Source organism: Aricia agestis, chromosome 8 (genome assembly GCF_905147365.1).
Source record: "Aricia agestis chromosome 8, ilAriAges1.1, whole genome shotgun sequence".
Lineage (NCBI taxonomy): Eukaryota > Metazoa > Arthropoda > Insecta > Lepidoptera > Lycaenidae > Aricia > Aricia agestis.
Genome location: NC_056413.1, coordinates 11,498,772 through 11,522,779, shown reverse-complemented (window position 1 = coordinate 11,522,779; position 24,008 = coordinate 11,498,772). Strand labels below are relative to the sequence as shown.

At 36.1% G+C, this 24,008-nt stretch overlaps 1 protein-coding gene across 3 annotated transcripts in view; it reads right to left on the bottom strand.

Moving 5' to 3' along the window:
- LOC121729825 (protein sickie) overlaps window positions 1–5,640 on the bottom strand; it is a 239,802-nt gene extending 234,162 nt beyond the window's left edge. For all 3 annotated transcript variants that reach the window (XM_042118456.1, XM_042118457.1, XM_042118458.1), the window contains exon 1: window positions 4,396–5,640. In XM_042118456.1, coding sequence (XP_041974390.1) covers window positions 4,396–5,640 — 1,245 coding nt within the window. The remainder of the gene's footprint in view (window positions 1–4,395) is intronic.
- Window positions 5,641–24,008: the final 18,368 nt, after the last annotated feature.

The window sequence follows — 24,008 nt, the reverse complement described above, 5'->3', positions numbered from 1 at the left end:
AAAATTTCAGCAAAATCGGTTCAGTGGTTTGGGCATGAAGTGGTAACAGACAGACATACAGACACACTTTCGCATTTATATTATTAGTATGGATATGGACTATAGCTTTAAGCACATGGTAGAGCTACTGGACACCCAGGATATTTTAGTAGGTATGAAGATTGAAGACATTGAGATTTGAGAAGTATCTTCAACAGGTAAAGAGTGAGAGGCAACAGACAAAGATACACTTTCGTATTAAAGTATGATATTTCTTATTAGTATGTTGTATACTATACAGTGTGTTTGTTCAGGAACTAGCAATATTTTAAGCAGTCATGTACTTATTATATAATAAGTACTTGGTATGCAAAAAAACATTTAGGTTGGGTTGCTTCAACTAACTTTAACTATAACTGTAACTTTAACTATAACTACAGTGCAAAATGTCAAATCTTTGGTTAAAGTTAAATATTATTTCACCTCCGCTTATACGTAAAAAAAAATACGTATATCTAAAAATTTACTATGTTTTAAAGTATTATATTTTTCCTGTCGATTTTTACGGATAATTCAATTTTTTATACCCTCAATCCCGTTACCTGTAGCTTCAATAAAAAAATAAACGCAACAGACATCTGTGACATTTTCTGGTTAAAGTTAAAGCTAAAGGACGCCACATTTAACTATAACCATAACTTTAACTTTAACCACGCCTCTGGTGCAACCCAATCTTACTAGTAAGATAGGTAAACTATTGATCCTTAAGTCCTTGTTTAAGTTTTTTTTGTTCTCTTTAAGTAATATATTATTATATTATAATAGATATAATTCGATCAAAACACCGTATTTAAGAAAAACCTAATTATTGAACGATCGACTGGTTTTAATTTACGGAACGATCTTTTACATCTTCATACCTAAAGCCTAAAATAAACCGACTACCTGTCTTTGCCATTACTAACTCTGTAGCAATAATTAGGTTACACAGTACGTGAGGTGAGTGCAGTCGTCTGTCGTCCTGCAGGCGCCCGCGGCACTGATTTGGAGATGTCACATTTACAACTTCAATTGAACAAGAATTGGATGTAAAAATGTAATTTTTACGTCCAAATAGGTACGGTATTCGGAAGTTATTTTGAGAGAGAAAGCCCTTCGTTATTTTCCATATTTACGTTGGATAGAGCAATAAAGTTACATAATATTAATTATATTTTAAAATCGAATATAAATTATATTTAATATAATTTTACCAAATTCAAAACTACATCTACAAATATATGTATTTATCAGTATCATCGTATGGTGTCTTGTGTACAATAAATGTTAATGAAATATAATAAAATAAAATATTGAAACACATTTATTAATATCCAGTCCAACATAGAGATCGCCTCTATAATATTATATTAATATGATGGAACAAAAGCAATCCCTGAAAATATCTCAAATTTATTTTATCAAAGAGCTGACATTGTTATTCAAATAATATTCGGCGACACTTGGCGGAACGCAACATTTCGAGGAGTTTCAAGAGTTACCATTCGTTGGTATTTTATTTACCTCGGAATTTATATGAAAATAAACCTTATACCTTTGACATTAAAGATCCTAAGGTAAAATGTAAGGAATGTACAGCAGCGTTTAACCTGAAGAGCACTCGCTCGAGTGTTTGTTCCCCAGCAGCATTTTCCTACGATTGAGTGTCAAAACGGTTTCGTCATAGTAAAAGGAGGGGAAGTAAGTTATCTTCATACAAAGGCACCGTGCGCGGCTTGTATGTGTGCGCCATAGTATCAATGTGTCGCCACACGGCACACAACAAAATCTCGGACAATATTTCGGCATAACCAGTCGGGGCTAACACTTTACGCTGCACGCTCGCGCCGCGTCGCGCCACGGCTAAACGAATCAAAAATGTCCGATCTTAATCGCAGGAGTACCTAATAGATATTGCTGTGTGTTTGGGTGTTTTAATAGTAATGCAACAATTCCAGAATTGTCTTTGTTTAAATTACCTGTTGAACAGGAAAGGTCAGTACTACTCACTTATTCTATATACAGGGTGTATTAAAAATAAGTGATAATACTTTAGGGTGTGTACGTGTTCCTTGTAGAGAGTTCACTGTGAAAATAGCAGCGCTGAAAGACCAAAATTTTTTTTCACTTTTGTATGGGCAAACTCATGACGTTCGGGCCCTTGCCCATAGAAACGTGAAATTTTTTTTTCGTCTTTCAGCGCTGTTACTTTTACAGTGAACTCTCTACAAGGAACACGTACACACCCTAAAGTATTATCACTTATTTTTGTTACATCCTGTATAATATAATAATTTTTACTTGATGATCAGATACCTACTTAGGTACTTCTTTTTTATTGTATTAGTTTTTTATCACACAAAGGAAGTAGGTAGGTAGGTAGATCTACTTTCCCACTAGAACAAAGTATAAATAAGATAATGTTTTATGTACTTTTGATCCGTCAACTAATTTGCCGCTATTGCTTTGTTTACGTAATAGTGATTTTCCGGTTTCTCTGTGTTGTAGACCGTATATTAACTAGCTACTTACAGTCAATTACTTATTTTAAATCGTAATTAAAAATAAGTAATTGACTAATTATAAATCACAATACACATAAAGCAAAGTTCGAATCATAACAACAGATTTGTTTATAGTATAAGAGACAGGCGTTAGATTTTAATGTTGTTTTACAGGGTATTTTTATAATTTTATTTAGATATCGGATTATATGCACGATCAAAGTGCCGAAATATGCATGCAAATATGCACGAAAAATGTCCGAAATACGCACAAAATATGCACAATAAAGATCTACTTTTTATTAAAAGTCGGGAGACCGCGACGTTGCCGCTGTTCTTACGGTAGCGCGAACGAAGAACGGACGGCCGCTCCCACACCAACCCGCCGCGCCTCCGCGCCGCCTAAAATTGACATTTGAGTTGTGACAACCCTAGTAAGTAAGTAAGACAGTAGGTAATTATATCGCGGATTGGGCCGGAGTTATCCTACTTCCCCTTTTACTACTAATCCTTTTACTATGGTTTCGTGGTACAGCGCCAGGAGCGGGGTTTCACACTTTCTAACCCCCATTCACCAATAATTACTCTTACTTTTCCACGCATGTTTTAGATTTTCCTATTTAAAGTTTGAAAGAAATTACGTGGAAACAGTGAGGGTGAAGCCAAACGAGCGAAATTTGTGAGTTGTGAGTCGCAGAATTTCGACTGGCAGAAACTCTGCTTCATTCAGTTTCATACGAAAGTCCTGTTTGATTCACACGTGCGTAATTTTGAGTCATGATTTTTATGAAAAGACTAGAGGACGCCCGCAACTCCGTTGCACCAAAATTTGTTTATCGCGCCGGAACCGTACATTTTTCCGGGATAAAAACTATCCTATCTCCTTTCCCGGGACTCAAGGTATCTCCATGCCAAATTTCAGCAAAATCGGTTCAGCGGTTTAAGCGTGAAGAGGTAACAGACAGACAGACAGACAGACAGACGGACAGACATACAGACACACTTTCGCATCTATAATATTAGTATGGATATTTACGCGACAGAAATTCTGCGACTCACGACTCACAGAATTACGCTCGTTTGGCTTCACCCTAATACATGCCAATAACACGTATTCATAGACTAGAACAATATTAATCATGGCTTACACTGTTTTATTATGGTTTTATTGTACATTCAATTAAAAGCGCCCTTATCAAGACAAAAATTATTGATGGGAGAACTGCTCTCATGATATGAAACCGCAGTCATTACAAAGGCGAGCACGCACGCCCACCGCTCGTTATTTGCGCTAAATGGGCCCATTTGAAAATTAACTGCACGATTGCTCCCGAATAAAGTGCCGCTATACAGCGATATACCAGGCGGAGTTAAACAAATGAAGGGGAATTAGTATACCCGGGGATAATCACCACCTCAGCTATAAACTTGTTGAGTGACATCTAGCGGGGAATAGGTAAACTATTATGAGACTCGAAAAGTTGCGTATGTAATATAAAAGAGGGCAGCACTTACGGCGAATATTATATCGCCATCTAGCGGTGAATAGCATTGCGAGATTTTTAAATGTGTATAATAGATGGCGCTGCAACTTCATTTAGAGCTTGAGGCCCAAGGGGATCATTTTAATTTTTGCAAACTGGTTTGTGTTTTTATAACTTTTTTTTATTACTTTAACTTTTAGATATAATAAAATCATTTACAATTTCTAGCAATACTATTATTAGCAATTTACGTGCACTTGAATAATATTATTAAATAAGTATATATTATTTTAAAGTATCCTAAAAACCCTGAAAAATTAAAATAGCTACCTAATAGTAAACCTTTTTCAAACTACACAGTTAATCAGTAACTAAGCAAACTCACTGACCTTAATTTGTTCGGTCGCCTTTTTTGCGAGCGTTGGGTCGACGATGGTGATCTCGTAGTCGGAGGCACACTTTTTGGCCGCTTCACTGAACACCGCCGCGTTCACGTAGTAAGTTGGCACCTGGTCCCCTGGCTCACCAGGTGAGTTAGGGGACAAAATTCCACTGTCCGTGTCACTGGCACTCACACTCACAGATTTTCGAGTTTGAATCGACTTCTCACCGACGGGAGATTTTAGAGGAATTTTGGATTTTTCACCCCCCTTCGATATCCTCTTCGGTTGGTCGTCCGGCTTGAATCCGGTATTTGGGTCGAAAATTACGTAATTATCTTTATCACACCTGACTTTGTTGTTGACGGTGACCGTGTACTTTTTGTTGGGGCTCAAATTGAGGAACGGATCCTCGCTGTCGACTGGACTTTCGGGGATTATGGACTGTATCTTTGGCGTTATCTTTGGTACGGATTTCCCGTCGATGGTCCTTCGTATTACCGTGTCGTTTGTGAACTTGAGTCTCACGTATTCGTTCGATATGGTTCTTCTCACATTAGTAGCTATTAACGGCGAGGGTTTATCATTCTTATCACTAGGATTCCTTCCTTGGAATAAATTCAATTTTGGCTTCTCCATCGTTCTAGTTGGACTGAATGGTATTTTTAACCTCGAAATTTTCTTCTTTTGTATATTTACGCTGGCATACTCAACTGTAGTTTTGTAAACGGGTAACACACTGGATTTCTCGTTTGATTTATCTACCGTTTTATTCGTCCTAGGTTTAATAACATCTAAAGACCTAAGCTTATGTAGAGGAGTTGTTTTCTTATCTCTAGGTTTTTGAGCATTTTCATTTGTACTGCCTGCCTTTTTATGTCCCTTATGCGGTTGCTCTCGAGCAGTAAAAGATAGGGGATCAAAAACAGGATTATCAAAAATGTTCTCTATAAAAATATCGATTTCGCTAGACTCGGACGTGCTCTGGGAGGATCGGTTCTCGTTGATCATAGACGAGATCCGCTCCTCGATATCGATAAGAAAGTCAGTCTTGTTTTCGTCGGAACTCTGAGGGTTGCTGCTGGAGTCGGATGGCGTTTGGGCCTCGAGGATGATGTCATCTCTTCTGACCTTGGAGCTCTCTGGGCAGGAGGAGCGGCGTTTCACAGTGCCCGTGGCGGTAGATGGGGAGTCCCAGTCTAGATGTTGAGCGACACACTGACTACCTCTTTTTGAGCGTCTCGGGCTAGTCATTATTTTGTCACATATTTATAACTTTAACTGTAACTATAACACTTGGTACACATTTGACTATAAAACTGCCTTCCTCCTTTAGTAATTAAACTAACATGAAATTGCATTAGTCGTATTGGAATAGAATAACAGTTACATGGCGACATTAGTGGTGCGTTATCTAATTACGATCGACAGCCACATGGGACGATCCGGAGTTATGGGCAGTCGATATCGCCCTAACTACTGTGTGTATTATCGAGCCTTATTTCATGTGAATGGTTTTCGATGTAATGTAAGTAATCAAAATGTTCTACCGTTCTACGTATTTTTGAAAAAGTAACAATATAATATATAATAGAGGTTTTTTTTGTCGGAATAATTGTGTGATAGTTAACACCACAGACATAGATCAAGATATATATCGCATGTGTATGTACTTGGCGTGCCATATCGCGTTCCCATACGACGAGCAATGCTCGTCTTTCGAAGTCTGTTCTTTAGTCTGCGCTCCACCGTTCGGAATCGGACGTCAATTAGGATTTTAAAAATGCCTAATTGTGCCGTATGTATGTGCGCACACAGCTGTAGGTAGGAAAAAAGTGCACGCTCGTTTTCGTACCTGTGGAGGGACATGCGGTATCTCTATTATTTTAATAAGAAACTGTCATTCAATATAACTTTTTTTTTAACAATTAATTTTCACAAAACTCTATCTTCTGTGAGCAAATATTATGCTAGCAGCTAGTCTATTTTAAAGAAATGGTATGAGTACAATGCAACAAATATCTTACTTTACTGCATATACTAAGTACCTATACCCGTACAAGTAGTACTACGTACTAAGCACGCGGTCGTCGAGACAGGAAGGTGAAGTGCTTAACATAACGAATGCTGAGGCAGAACTCATGTTTTATTTAGTTTTCTTTTAGGCTCTATTAAAGTCTAAAGCTAGAAGGAATTTCCACTGCTCTACTTTTCGCCCATTTACGAACTTTCTAAAGTTTTTATTTATTTATGTAGAGCAAGCTACATTGGCACCTCAGATATTTCCTTGAAAATACTAGGAACTATAGGACTTTCTATAGTATGCTCTTAAAGTGTCAATATTTTAAAATTGGGTATTTTAAGCTTTAAATATATTTGTATTTATGTAGAGAATTTCGTTTTTAGTATTGCTGCAAATAACAGTTACAAGTAACTAGCAATTTCTACAAACCCGATTTGAATAAAACCATAAGATTGAGAGTTAAGTTGGCATGTTAATAAAATAACCGCACAAGCCCCGTACTGCTCCCATTAGCAAGTGGAAGCGTAGACAATAACAGTCGTCGGAACTCGGAAGTAACAACAAAGTTGCCAGATTTGACAAATTGCTCCCGAATGCCAGCAGTTGGCAACTGAGTGCCAAGTGCCAAGCCACTGTTGCCTCAGTTAACCTAATTACACCAAAAGACTTCCAACTTCTGCTAAACTAGACGGCATGCGACAATTTATTCATTTTCATAGCTCCTTGTTTTAGTAACTTATATGAAAAGAAGTAAAATTAATTACATTCCGATTGTAAAAAATAAAGAATAAAGAAAATAAAAATCAATCAAATATTTGAATAATAATAGTTAATTACTTGTACTCCACAAGAAAGGCAAAAGGCCTAGAATAAAATAAGTATGTTAAAAGTTAAGTATTCGTTTAAATTTGAGCCGCGTCAAGTTCGATTAGCTATGTCCACACTATGCGCTTTCGTCTTCTATTTTCGTCATCTTCTTTCATTCAACATTCGTTTTGGCGCATTCAATAATTGAATGCGTCAACGAACGCAACGCCAACATTGTCATTTTCGTTTTTTGGATACAGTCAGAGGGCATGCGTCGCGGGCATGCCTCACGTTCGCTGTTGACTGCGCTATAACGCATGCCCTTGACGAACAGAAAAAGGCACAGTGTGGACAAAGCTAATAACATACACATGTAGGTATACCGTATCTATACGTATTAAAATAAATAAATAAATAAATAGTTTTTGAAACATGTACTACTAACTAGACCGACTAATATTCTCGTAGCGAGCGTTCAACATTTTCTAAACTTGTTTCCGTGAACTCAACTCGAACTTTTAAATGAAGTCTTTTTAGTTGTGAGCTAGAATTCGTACTAACAATGTTAAGTAGGGAAGGACTTGTACTGTTACATGCTAAGAAAAAAGTTTCGTTTTGTTGTGAGAAAATTCAGTTGCTGTAAGTATCTCTGATTTTTAAATCTACTGTTTTTAAATTTAACCTTTATAGTACGTTTTTTAGTGCTAGAATTTTGCTCTAAAGAGACAAATGGTTCCAACTTCCAATAGTTCATTACACTAGTACCAACTAGTAAATAAAGCTTGTGGTTTTCATCATTCAAACAATCCAATGTTCATTTTGATTTGCGGCTGGCCTGCGTGATTGCAGTATCATATTCGTAAATATCGATGTCATAATATTTATAATATTATTTCATTTAAGTAATATTTAAGCACGCTTATCGACAATATCTATACATATTATAAAGCTGAAGTGTTTGTTTGTTTGAACGCGCTAATCTCCTGAAGTACGGTACTGATTCGAATTGCAAAACGTCGACCAGGACAAAGTCAGGAAAAAACAAGAAGTCAGGGTTCATAGTTAATGCAATGCAACTATTAGTTGTACTTACTTATTTGTCATAATTATTCCTATCACACATGATAATAAATTTGGCATATAAATATTTTATTACACAAAATAATATTTGTGTGACACTACAAAAACGTCTTATTTAAAAAAAAAACTATGTTCTAAATTCAAATTCCTGCGTGATTATTCGAAACTACAACTTCTCATATTATCATTCACGATGGCGCCTGAAATATATCAGTCCCTTGGAACTTAAGGAGTAGGTAGTGAGTGATTTACCGGCACCTTGGTAGCCGTTTGAAACCCGGAAGGTAATTTACATGGGTCTGGTTATGGCAAGCCTTTTTTGCTAATTAAATTTTCACGCTTTATTGCCATGATATTTTCCCTAAAATTGCGGTCATATTTTACTTTGTACTAGCTCAGCACTTCGCATTTTTTCTTTTTTAGGGTTCCGTACCCAAAGGGTAAAAAAAGAGGACCCTATTACTAAGACTTCGATGTCTGTCCGTCTGTCTGTCTGTGTGTCTCCAGGCTGTAACTCAAGAACCGCTATAGCTATAGCCTTCTGAAATTTTCACAGATTGTGTATATCTGTTGCCGCTATAATAAAAAATATTAAAAACAAAATAAATTAAATATTTAAGGGAGGCTCCTATACAACAAACGTCTTTTTTTGCTATTTTTTGCTCGATATCAATAACGGCCACACATAGGCTTGCAGCACTTGAAATATACACGAAATAAGTACTCACTTACTTAGTTGTATTTGTACTTTAATAATTACTAATAAAATTTAAATAAATTAAATAATTAAGGGGGGCTCCCATACAAAAAACACAATTTTCAGCCTATTTTTGCTCTATTGTCGTACGGAACCCTACGTGCGCGAGTCTAACTCGCACTTGGCTGATTTTTTACGTATTGTTTACAGTCAACAAAATATTAACCACCTTACTAATAAAAGCAAACTGTGTATAGAGATGTTACAGACAAACATCGTCTGAAGTTAGAAAAGCGACTACACAAACAGGGACGAACATATTAAACACTATTATAACACACTCATGGATAATAATAAACTATTTCTATTTAGTTATTGATGGTTTTATAGTAAACTTTGACATAATATGTATTTAATTAAGCATACCTACTTGAAATAGATAGACCTATATATACAAGTTTGTTGGTCTCAAACAAACTTTAAGGGTATTCAGATAAACAAACTTTTATGATTCATTGTGAGTAGGTACGACGTAATTTTTCTTATGATCAAAGCAGAAAATGATAAAACAGAAAAATATTCTTCCAATGCTTTGAATATTCTACACGCTGAAATCTTAAAACCATGTTCGCGCAAAACTTTGAAAATACGCCCTCTAATGGCGCTCCGCGAGAATTGTTTCAGGGGTTGCTGCAAGATGTCTGTTTCTCTCTCCCTCTAACATATCGTCGAAGAAAAGGAGAAAATACCCAAGAAAGCCAAATTTGCAACGTATCCGACAATATCCAGCTAAATAGGTCAGGAAGGCGAAGTTTACGGTATCAGGGAAACCGAACGGCAATAAAATCTACAGTTGGAGAGGAGAATTACAAAATTATTCAGGGGTTAAGTTATTTCGGGGGTTCCCCTGAAGAATTATTGCCAGTATAATCCTAAGTGTACGTATAATTAGATATAATTAAGTTCGAATTGAGTGCAAACGTACTGAAAATTTTGCTACTTCAACGATGGCAAATAAGACAGTATTTAGGTAAGTACCTACGCGCAGACCATTAATAATATTGCATGTTTTTCTTTATCTATACACATAACACAATAAAGCGGTAGTAGCAATAGGTAACTTGATGCAAGATTACATTTTTAGAAGCCAAACTTTACGTGTAGCAGAAATAGTGAGGCAGATACGGAGTAATTCATAAAACCTCAGTGTCTTGAAAAGTAAATAGTAAGCTAACCTAACTATGAAAATAATAAAACAAGTTCAAAAGTTCAATTTAGTTTTCGCATTAAATAAAAAAACTCCAAATGAGATTTTATAATATAAAGTCTTATAAAAATATTGCCGTAAATCTTAAACATAAAACAAAAGCACCACGTTTGTAAATCGAACGAAAAACAAGCGCCATGTTTTTCGATTTGCAAAGTGTGGTTCATAAATGAAAGTAATAAAAACCAATACAAAATATACATGGGGCTAGCGCGGCATTTTAGCGTGGTATTAACGGTGCAATATTGTCCGAAAGAAATATTTGCATCGGTTAAGAGGGGTGGCGCCCTTGCATTCCTGCACTCCCATGCACTTGTCTTTACGAGTGTACACTTTGTAAATAATGTTATAAATTCGGTTTAAAACATGAAACGGAACTGTGGTCTCGATGGTTTTAGTTTGCAAAATGGATTTTATCGTGAGAGTAATACTTGATTAAATTGGTATGTGAAACTGCTACCATTTTAAAGACACTATAAACATGAAAGTTTGCAAGTTAAGAAGGATTCTACGTAACTTAAGTAAAAGAGTAATTATCAAAAATAAAAAATTGTCAAAAATGGCGCAGTCGGTAGGATAGTACAATTATTAAAACTAAAGATAACATCGTATTATCATCACTTACCTGATATCTGATCTTGCTGCACCCCATGCAACTGCAGTGGGGGAATTTTCGATTAAATATTTAGATGGGATTTCGCCAGATCCATTTATCAAGGTCTAATTGTGTTAGGGATGATGGTTTCACACTGGAGACGGAAAGTATTAAGGCGTTTTTTGATATGTTAATGTCATTTCACGGATATTTTAAAGCCAAAATCCTTTGAGACAATGGATGAGACGAAATGAAATTTCATTTAAAGTATGTTTTAAGATCCCGCTACGCCGTGATGTATAGCCATGATTACTAAGCTATCTGAAGCATCAACGATTCATGTTGATCATGGGCAATCATAGATGAATATCCCACGTACATAATTGCTCGTATTTTAAATGGGCCAATGTGGAGAAGCCGCAAAATGTTAAGTTATGTACGTTAACGTTAAATGTTATGAACAAAATTTTAAACTAACTAGCGACTATTGGTTTGTCAAAGTATATTTCTTCCGAATTTAAATTAAAAAATCGAATTTTTGTGTGATACTATATTTTGTTACAAAATACAATACTTTCATAGAAGAGTATGAAGTGACTTGAAATAAGAATTTCAGCTCCAAGCTTCCAAATCTCCACCATAACACACGAGTACGTAAAACTGAAGTACTCACATAGGTACAACTATTTCACCTCCGCCATTTCATGGATATCAGAATAGCTCTTTGCCGTTACAATAAAGGTTCTGTCGAAGGTAAAATAAACCTGGACAGTACTTTGTGTTCACCTAGGGATCTTCGGCTCGTTGGCTCATAAAAGCTCGTCTCTATAACCCAAGAGCCAGCGACGGCCCGACTTTCATCATTTTATAAAAGCTGAAAGTTTTCCTGTAATGATCCCTATAGAGGTGAGAACGAGCAGCATCTATGGAGTTTCGGTGGCGGTTACTTTAGGAGGTATCCCCTTCTAAAGGTGTACCTGACCTTCGATAAAAAGTAAAGCTCAATTATTTATATTATTTTCTTCTGCATAACAGTAGGTATCTTGTCTTCCAATACCATTTTTGGCAGTTTTCCCACTGCTTACCCTTACCCTTAAACTTCCTTAAAGAATAAGATTTTAAGATGGTCTGGCAGAAACAACGGTACAAAATGTTCGAAAGTGGAAAATGAGATTCTTAGAGTTACCCCGAAGAAAACAAGATTAAAATTTCAGCTTTTTATCAAAGGCTAGGTATATCTTCAGAACTGGATACAGTAACCGCGACCGAAACTCCTTAGTTTTTTTTTTATCTCATTTTATTTAGGGATTTTAGCACACACAGTGGCTATGTCAATCCCATCTTGCTAGTGAATGAAACTCTTTCGTTGCTAGTCGTTCTTACCTCTATAGTCATAATCAGTCATAATCAGGTTTTTTTTAATAAAATTAAAAAAATCTGGCTGTCGCTGGCTCTTGGGCTACTACGTTTATAATATTGTTGTTTTGCGACCCGCCTAACAATATTTTGTACTTAGCCGAAGCTGTTTGACGTGACCTGAAAATATGTGTTTTGGGGGAGTTTTTCCGGATTCCTGAAACACGTTATGGCTTTGTGAAAATGGCTTCATGTAACCAATACGGCGAGAAACATATAATAATAAGTAAGTCTTTAGTTATTTTACATCAGGCGGGATAAACATTTATCTGAAAGAATCAATTTTAGTACTAGATATTTTCGAATTTTTTTTGGGAGATATTCGTTAATTATAATATGCGTATCCTACATTTTGCTGCACTTTATACTATCCTGTTTTTTTCCGGGACTCAAAGTATTTTCATACCAAATTTCATCTTAATTGGTTAAGGATCTTAAGCACAAATAGGTTACAGGCAGAGGCAGAGGAATTTACACAGGAGCCGTACATTTTCACGAAACAAACTTTCTCGGGTTTCTATTGTAACTGACTGCCCATCCATACTATCTAATTCTAATATTATAAATGCAAAGTTTATTTCCGAACTACCTATTAGGTACAAATAGAACGTATTAATTTCAAACAGCTTCCTATCGCAGAGATCAGCTCCCCGATAGGGCTCCTATTTATATGCAGATTTCGGAGCCGGCCATAAGTTACGGTACAGGATCAATCCCTTAATGACATAAGCGGAAAAAGGGAAAAGTATACACAGTACAATTATATACAGTAGAACATAGTGGACTGCCCGAATCGATGCAAGCACTATGATTAGACGGAGCGACCGTTTAAAAGACTTTCAAACTAATTTATAAACATGGTCGGCTTTAATTCAAACGGACATACGTTCGTTCTATGTCCATTTTTTGTGTGTTGACCGGCTATTTGGTTGAATTTACTGCAATGATATTCTATGTTACTAACGTAACTAGATTGGAAGTTTACGGTAGCAACGCGTTGCCACTTCGAAGATGCCTGCAGGCATATCTCACATACATAATGACATAACGAATATATGACTTGACATTGTCTTTTGAACAAAAAAGTGGTTACGCATTTCTGAGAATCTTTTATAAGACATTGCTACTCTAGTATTTTAGAAACGTATTTTAGAAACTCATTGATTTACTGTCAATTCCCACTTTTAGCGTAATTTTAGAAAACTATATGACAGCGGTTTCTGAGGTGTTTTGACAGTACATAATCTTTTTTCATTTTTGATTGGCTATAGATAGCCAATCAACAAAGCTATAATTAAACACATAAAATTTTAAAAAATATAATATCTCTGAAACTGGGCATTATCTTAACTACAAACGTTTGCAGTATCACGGATATGTAGCTAAATGTAAATTTTGTTCAATTTCAGAGAGGATCAGTTACTCTACTGTATAATATTATGTATCACTGAGTTACTCTACAGTCTACTGTGTACAAGTACTGGTACTATGACAGGGTTACATCTCGGAGCACAACAAGGAGTAATACAACCTTGTCGAAGTGAGCCGAAAAACCAACAGTGTAGAATTAATTAAGGCTGATATTAAAATAGGGATTGGAGATATTAATAACACTCGCGAAGCCGACGTAGATGTAATTTATTATAATGAGATTCCGGTATAGGGAAAAACGCAGGATGAACATTGGTTTATTACTAACAAAGTTTTTGAGTTTATATAGAAATCTTTATAAAAAATATGTAATGTTATAATTAATTGATTTCTTGTTAGTATTTGAATTGACAGACTTGTAGTCCAATTATTATTTTTTAACAAAAAATTAAAACCGACTTCCAAGGTAAAAACAATAAGAATATTAACTAAAAAGAATTAAATAATTCTTTCTCTAATAGTGCCTTTTCCAGAATTCGTCAAAATCCTAACTATTTCTGTACATATTATAGTCTTCACTACTTTGAAGTCGGTACCAGCTAATTAAACCATGACTACAGTCAATGTCAGAATATCTGAAATATTTGGGACTGGTACCTTTGGACCAAGAGACACCTTCGTATGAAATTTCTCTTATTTGTAACATTATAAATGTTTAAGTTACTAGAAACAACATTTTAACCACTATGTGTGTTTTGATAAATTTCAAGGATTTCCCTCGATTGCTCATAGATCCCATCAGCTCACCACTTTCGTAATTGTCATACAAAATTAAGATTATATCCTATACAATAATACGAATTTTGTAAATCGGTCCACAAACAACGAAATAATCATCAAAAATATCTGCTCCGATGTAAATATCATGAAAAGTACCAACAATTGGGTCTTTGTGTGATGACCCATGGTATAATTATGATTGTGATGATGATGATCAATCAAATTGATGTGTTGGCTTATGCTTTCATTTGTTTAAACAACGCCGAAATCCCCGAACCTGTATCTATAAGGATTCAAAGGTTCTGTTCGGTACCTTCGGATCCAGGGTACAACCTGGTGCGAAGTCTTACTTTTTGGTAGCATTTACCTCAAATGCTTCAGAAAAAATCAAAATCACTTTTTCACACAAATTTCAAGGAGTCCTCTCGATTCCTCATGGATCCCATCATCAGATCACCACTTTTATGAACATGGTACCAAATTCGGAATCAACCCTGTACAACAACAAAAAAATCATGAAAATCACAAACAGCGAAGTTATGGTTGAACATACAAAAAAAAAATATATATACAGACCAACATATAACCTCCTCCTTTTTGGAAGTCGGTTAAAAAGTCAGGTGCCTGTTCCAATGTTGAATGGCTCATTAAAAATTATTTCCTTTTGCCCGTCACGTTGTAATGTGTATTACAAAATGATACTATCTAATTAAAAATACTAACCCTAATATTTAAATTTATATCAACATTGAATACAGATACAAAAGCATTTACGACAAAAGTTATTTTAGAAGTGAGGAGGTTTTAATTGAATAATAAGCAGACACCAGACAGCAGACGGCAAACCGCAGAAGTTTAGCAGAAGTAATTACGATATCGACTAGGATTACGCGGTCAGAGTTCCCGCGTAACTCAATATTCTGTCGTAAAAATAACTTTCAAGCAAAGTGGCTGAAGCTGCCGTGATAATTGAAAAACAGAGTGCTGAAATTAATTATTTAAGTGAATATCAAAATAGCTGGCCTAATAAAGTTATGTTAAAAGTAAACTCTTTTGTAACATAGTAAATCACTTAGATATTAATATAATCCAATAAGTTGTAGATAACGTTGCATAGGTATATTTAATTTCTTCGTTCCTTATATTATCGACTCAATCTCTTTTTATTCTTTTTTATCTTATTATGAGAGAGTGATAATATTTGATTTCTATTTTGAATTAAAATTTTAAATTTAATAAAACGAAATCTCACAAGAATAGGAAACAATTTATTAACGTTTATATCTGATATCTATAAAATAAAATATTCGGTTTATTCCAAATAAGATTTAAACTGATTGAGACAAGTTTGTATGTTAATGAATATCTAATGTAGATAGAGACATATTTTGAGAATAACATCTTAACGCTTTTTTGCTTAAAATCTGTTAAAATTCTAGCTTCCATGTTTAGTCATTATTATTGTATAATTAAGTAAGTAAATAATTATGTAAAAGATTTTAACATTGTGAATTGTGATTCTTTCGAATGGCCTAAATTGTTTACTACAAAAACGTTTGACTAATAATGATTGGTTTTTTAATCTACAAACTTTATTTGTTTTTAAATTTTATTTACAAAAACAAATTATGCACACCCGAAACACAATATAATTTAATATAGTAGACCACCTCATAACAGACAGGCCGAGCAAGTTACACGGACACATCAACGTGATTTCAGAAAACCACAAGTACCAAAACAATGAAATGTCACATGAGACTTACGTAAAACTAGTCTCTATGTAGAGCAAGTTTCACTTCAAAGACTATGTGAGTTACTCTACTGTATATTATTTATACTATGCCCGAAATGCAGTATGTAAAGCTTCGACGGGGCTATCAATCTTTCAGAGTTCCGCAACTGTTCAAGATAAATAGCCCCCTGCAAATACGAACTCCAAATGTTTGCGAGCCCTGACTTTTTACACTGGCTCCAGCCAACTTCGTCGGCGACTGTCAATAACTTTGTAAAGTTATTCCCTGTGACGAGTTACACTTGAATACCGATTATAGGTACTGTAGGTATGAATTATGATATAACACAAAAAATAGTTTTTTTTATAAAATAAGGGGACAAACGAGCAAACGAGTCACTTGATGGAAAGAAACTACCGTCACCCATGAACACTCGCAGCATTAGCAGGTGCGTTGCCAGCCTGAAACCTCCTTTTAGCAGCGTTATACAATTTATTAAAAAAAAATGAAACTAGCGCAGGAACTTAGGACTCAGGATAATATATAAATAAATATAACCTGATCGAAAATTCTTAGGGGCGCCGACGCGACGGAGAGAAGACCGCCGCAGAAGATGTAATATTATATTATCTACGTAAAAATATCCCAAGGAACATAGGCAATATTTTAATTTGAGTATAGTTTTTGATCAAATAGTTAAAAAAATGGGAAAATGAGGAATTAGCGAACCTTCGCGATTCGGCCGAATTATGTCAAGTTAAGCTGATCAGGACTAACATTTTTTTTTAAATTAAATAATGGGGCAAACGAGCAAACGGGTCACCTGATGGTAAGCAACTACCGTCGCCCATGGACACTCGCAACATCAGAAGAGCTGCAGGTGCGTTGCCGGCCTTTTAAGAGGGAATACGCTCTTTTCTTGAAGGTTTGCAGGTCGTATCGGTCCGGAAATACTGCTGGTGACAGTTCATTCCAGAGTTTTACAGTGCGCGGCAGAAAGTTACGCGAAAAACGCACTGTGGAAGACTGCCACTCATCAAGGTGATGAGGATGGTATGTTTTTCGCGTGGGACGATAGCGAAAAGTTGCAGGTGGTATGATTCCGAGCAATTCCTCAGAGCACTCCCCGTGATACAACCGATAGAGGATGCAGAGTGAAGCTACATCTCGGCGTAATTCCAGGGGGTCCAAGCTGTTTGAAACACTATGGCAGTCAACAATTCGAGCAGCCCTTCGTTGGATATGATCCAGAGGGAGCAGTTGGTATTTTGGCGCCCCTGCCCAGAGATGAGAACAATATTCCATATGAGGCCGAACCTGCGCCTTGTAGAGTTGTAGGCGTTGGTCCGGACTGAAGTACTTTCTCGCTCTGTGAAGAACGCCAAGCTTCTTCGAGGCTAATTTGGCCTTACCCTCAAGATGATATCGGAACTGGACTTCGCTCGATATGTTGACGCCAAGTATCTCAATGCTAGGGGAGATGGTTAAAGATGTGCCCTCGAAACGAGGATAAACGACCATTGGTGATTTTTTTGTGGTAAACGCGCAGACTTGTGTCTTGGTGGGGTTGAATTGGACTAAGTTACGTCTACCCCATTCAGATACCTTCTCCAATGAATTCTCCACCTTTTAATTGTACACATATTAATTAATTTCTCTAATTATAAAAGATACTATCTGAATTATTCTGTATCATTTTACGGTATACCACAACGTTCATTTTATATTTATATAAATATCATTTTACGGCAACGTAGTCCAGCAGTAACTCAACAGGTATTACCGCCGTGACCACTGACCGCTGTCCGTCTGCTCGTAAATTACTCCTAACTCCACTACACAGCACGACGTAGGGCTTAGGGACCAATAAAGTGGACGCGACATAATTACAGCAGCGTAGTATAATAATAGTATGTAGAACAAGATATTGGTCAAATAAATGTTATACTTACTTAGATACTGCAATTTTGCTTGATTTGTTTGTTTGCTTATAATTTTATAAGAAATTGAGCTACGAATAATAAAAACTACTTATAAAGTTTTCCATATTCAGGTTATTGTAGAATCTAATTAGTAGAAGTAATGAAAAATATTTTTAAAAATTAATTCTCAGCAAAATCTTACAACACATTATGCACGTCTACTTTTTTAATTACCTACTTTAATTAAAAAGTAGACGTGAATAATGCAATGGAGGCTTTTTTGAGGGAACCATCTACACAAACACCAGCAAATAAAAACAAAAGATATAGGGCCGATCTCGGGCAAGTGCTCCCGCCAAAACTCAGACTGGCCCAGAGCCCCGAAGATCATATAATAAATGCCTTCCTCGAGTTCCAGGCGATAATAAGAGCAAATAAGACCATAAAGCTCTTGACCTGCAATAAGATCATGCAGGCCTATCAGCGGAAAAATCAAAAGCTGTTAGAAGTGAGACTCGAGGATGCAAAAGCTGCCATATACGACAATGTCACCTCCACAATAATTGCCGGGGCGATGACAGGGCAGTATATGGCGGCGTTAAGTGCCGACTGCGGATTCGTGGTTCTGGACGAGGATGAGACAAAACGCACGGGAACTCTCAAATTTATCACAAAATCTGAGGATCCAATAGTGGTAATAGCGGAATGTACCAGAATAATGCTGGAAGACAGGATACTAGAAATGGCAGAAGTCCTATCTGGGGACCCCGAATCCAGCATGGACTGGGATATATTCGCGAAACCTATCAACTACTCGTGGGTCAATGGGGTTCCTGGATGTGGGAAGACAACTTGGATCATTAATAACTTCAATGAGGAAACAGACGTTATAATAACAACGACAATCGAAGCAGCCGAGGATCTAAAGCAAAGGCTATCGCTACGAACTGGCAACAAAGTTAAAGATAAAGTTCGTACCATGGCCTCTTTGCTGGTAAATGGGTCAAAAGAAAAGGTTGATAGTTGACGAGGCCCTCATGAACCATTTCGGCTCAATCGTCATGGCGAATCAGTTAACAGGCGCCAACGATGTTATCCTCATTGGAGATATTAACCAACTCCCGTTTATAGAGCGTGAAAACCTCTTTAAACTTAATTACACTCGTCCAAACCTGGTAACCAGCATCACCCAGGAGTTGTCTTGCACACACAGGAGCCCTATGGATGTGGCATACGCCTTAAGCATGGTCTATAATAACATCTATTCATCGAAGGAAATAGTGCGGTCCCTAAAGCTAATGAAGTATTCAGGAGCGAGAATACCTAAAACCAATCTAAATACCCTGTATCTTGTCCACACACAAGAGGAGAAAGCAGCCCTCACTAATACAGGCTATGGATCGGGAACGGACTCTCGCGTCCTCACAATCCATGAAGCTCAGGGATTAACGAGTCCCTCGGTGATCATCATACAGACCAAGTCCCGAAAGCTGGCAATCCATGACAGCGTTCCTCATGCAGTTGTAGCCATATCCCGGCACACTAACACCTGTGTCTATTACACTGACACTGATGGAGACGCTGTGGCAAGCTTCATAAAAAGAGCCACGGAGGTGTCAACCGAACACATAAGAGATTATAATATAAAAATGGCTATAAAAGACAGGAACGATAAAGTCCTAAGCCACATGGCGGGTAGATTCGACACAGAACGATGTCTTTTTAACAACCTAGAAACTCCACCCAGCTTGAGTGACCCCTCTCCACCAAGCCAATGTCACAACATCTAAAGGCAAAGGGTGGAGCAGCATAAAATCTAAGGAAATCGGAAAATGTCGGATCTACTGGCCGCCACACCGACTGGGACCTCACCGTTCAAAACATTAATATTATTATTATGCAATTTATAAAACAATAAATGTATATATTTATTTATTATATGTATAACATATTATACTCTATTCTATTAAATATACATATACACATATATATATATATATAAAAAAAAAAAAAAAAAAAAAAGAAAAGTGTCCATGGCGTGATGGACCACAATTAATTAAAATTCATAATATTATTTCAATTATCCTTGGTGCGAAAAATCTAAATAATAAAATAACAAAAAAAGGATATGGACGAACAGTCTATAGACGGCCCCAATTTTATAATAAAAAAAAAAAAAAAAAATGTAAAAATTAATAATTTCACCAATCTAGTGTTTTCATTAATATTGTGTTATTTAAAGCGATCACACGATTGACCAAGAATTTAACGTAGCCCAGATCATACAAAGTCGAGTCTACGAATAATTAAGATAAACTGAGTCGAATTTTGATGAACATTTGACGATGGGATAATGTAGATATAATTGTGGGGACGAACTCGGGGTGTTGACCTTAAAAATTTACTTTTACTTCTGTCACAGTACAATATCATATAGTAGAGTTATTAAGCCTAGAGTTGCTTAGCTCTTTGAAACCAGTTTGCTCAGAAATGTTTGGGGTTCGTACGACGTGATATTATGGCATTGCTTTGTCTCTTACAGACAAGATAAAGATAATGACGATTTAATATTATCGAAGGCTTATATAAAATCTAAAAAAAATTGATCGGCAATTCTATAAATAAGCTATAAATAAAACGTGTTGGCTTAGACCCCTGAAGTCACTAAAGGTGAAGCCGAACGAGCGTAATTTTGTGAGTCGTGATTTGTATGAAAATATATTTACACGACCGAAATTCTGCGACTCACAAAATTACGCTCGTTTGGCTTTACCTTAAGTGTCCGATTCAGTCTAAGATGAAGATGGTCTACTGTTTAGTTTATATTGTGCTTCTACCGTACCTAATCGTAAATCAATATGTTGACATATAAAATTTTCAGAACTTGTGATGGATTATGGTTCGCTTATTGAGTTTGAGTTGGAATCGATGTTTATTTATTCTGAAAATATATGTCGTGTAATCTCAGGTTTTCATGTGTTGTGTGTAAGGTGTTTAATGTAACAAAAAATATCGATATTAGTAAACTGTAAAAACAATGTGTAATAAATTGCTCACAACATGGTTTTGCCAAAATTATTGTATCCTATGGGAGCCGTACATTTTTTCCGTTTAAAACTATCCATAGACAGACAGAAATACACATTTGCATATTATTAGGTACGAATACACACCTTGCGACCTAATAGACTTAATTTTATACTTAACAATTTTTTAAATATAACATTAAGTAATAATTATTATAATAAATTATAATAATTATGACAAACTAACCGAAAACGCCCTCCCAATATAAAGTGCTTAATTTTGTACAAAATTATTTTAATGTGACAGTTTTTAAGTTTCGGAAATAGGGTTGTATGAACATAATAAATCGTTAACCCGGCAGCGCCGCGGTGTCTCATAGTGTTGTAATTACCCCATAACTTTAATTCGTCGGAAACACGCGTTATTACAAAAATACAAGGATTAGCGCTCGACTAAGACACAAAGGACTGTAGCCAGTCTTGACTATATGAGACCAATTATATTTATTATTATTCTTATGTGGGCTTGCGCTTACATTATTTCTTAACAAAACACATAAAAAGGCACACACACAAACACTAAATTGTATCGTAAGAGTCTGTCTAAAGAGTCTTGTGAGTTGTGTTGCCATGACAAGCAATTATCAGACTTGTTGGGGGCAGTTTTGAACCATATGACCTATGGAGCAGTATCGTCTAGCTAGTTTATATATTTTTTGTTTCGAGTGTGCTGTTCTATATATACTTTGTGTTACAATATTCTACCGACTTTTTTGTCGTAGGTGAATGCAAAGTCACAGCTAATCATTAAAACGTTTATCAAATGTTTTAATAAATAGCTACCCTAATTCGATTGAGGAAAATAAGCACTTAGTTATGAAGGGTTACGCCGTAACTAAAGAGCCTAAATTCGCCGTAAATAACGTAACTAAAGAGCCTACGTTCGCAACTACGGGCTACGAGCAACGTAGCACGTTGCCCGTAGCCCGTAGAGAAAATCAGTTGCAACAATTTAGTATTGAGATTATTAGGTTTCTAAACTTACAACGCTAAGTTGTAAACATACTTAGGTTAATTGCATTAAATAGTGAAGTTAAATATTAAAAATGTACGGGATAAAAATTCAAAAATTAAGGGTGAGAGACCTATTATTTATAAAAAAAGTACAACAGAATGTACTGGGTAATTTGTAGGGTCGCGTACCCGAAGGGTAAGAACGGGACCCTATTACTAAGACTTCGATGTCTGTCCGTCTGTCTGTATGTGTGTCTCCAGGCTGTAACTCAAGAACTGCTATAGCTATACTTGTGAAATTTTCACAAATTGTGTATATCTGTTGCCGCTATAACAACAAATACTAAAAACAAAATAAATTAAATATTTCAGAGGGGCTCCCATACAAAAAACGTGATTTTTTTGCTATTTTTTGCTCGATATCAATAACGGCAATACATAGCACTCGAAATATTCACGAAATACTCAGTTTTATTAGTACTTTGATAATTTACAATAAAATAAATAAAATTGTGTTTTTTGTATGGGAGCCCCATACTAAAACACAATTTTCAGCCTATTTTTGCTCTATTGTGGTACGGAAACCTTTGTGCACGAGTCCAACTCGCACTTGGCCGATTTTATCACGACTATATTGATTATTATTATCATTAACGTATTGCCATTGCCAGGAAGGGTATTACTAACGAAATGAGAACTAAGAATAGTTCTTAGTCCGGTGAAACAATAACAAACATTTGTATTTAATTTTAAACAATACAATATTTTCTCGTCTTTTCACCTTTTGTGGTGGAATAAATGAGTATGACGGGAGCAGCAGGGTGTTTTAGTTTCGCTGAAATTCATTTTCCGTGAACAAAGGAAACTCTGTGTTTGATGTAGAACGATTAATATAATATTTATTTATTGTAGAGAATAGTGCAGTAGAATTATTGTCACAGATTTTTTTAAACATTTAAAATAAGAATAAAAATTAGAAAATATGTATAATATCACTAATATTACGTAGCTAAAGAGCTTGTTTCTTGGAAAGCACTAATCTCATAACCTCCTGCACCAATTTTTATGTAACTTCGGCACAGATATAAAGTAGGCTACGGGAAATGTCATAGGCTATTTTTTTACTGGAAAATGTACGATTTCCTTAAATGTAGAATTCCTTATTTACGCAGGATGAGGCGCGCGGAATATACAGTAGTTTCAATAAGATCAAGATTTTTTTTAATGCTTTCGAATACAGTTTACATTATTGACCTAAATAAATGCTAGCTAACATCCTACAAACAACCTAACAACCTATTAAAAAGTTGCATCAAGCTTTGATTCAATTTGAAAAACGTAAACGAGAAAGCATATTTTCCAGAAAATATGTAATAGAGTAACACATGTTGTAGAAGGCGAATACAGACAATAACAAAATACCGTTTCCCTCCATGTGCGTCGTAAGCTTGGGATATTTATGTGTTGCGCCGACTTCTGTGAGCACCGAAGGGTTAACTCACGCGAGTTTCGCAATCGTGTGAGGCCGCCATAAATGTTCGCTCGCGCTTTGTAGAGCGCGCACACTATGTCGAGCCGCAGGGCAAAATGCTAACCTAGATCATTGTTAATTATCCAGGCAGCTCCGTGTCAGGGCGGAGTGCAATGACAGACTCAAAATGAAGTCGTAAAATGAAGACGTGTGCCCATCAATCTGTAATAGTAACAGATTATTGACGGGGCGCAGCAAGGCGGAGCCGGCAGCATCAGATGAGCCGCTGCACTCGTCAGTGTCATAATATTTCGTATTCAATCGATTTGAGTGTATTTTTGCGATTTGCCCGACACCTTGCAGCTCGACATAATGAGTGCCTTTAGATGTTCATGTCAAAGTATTTAGGACTTAGTT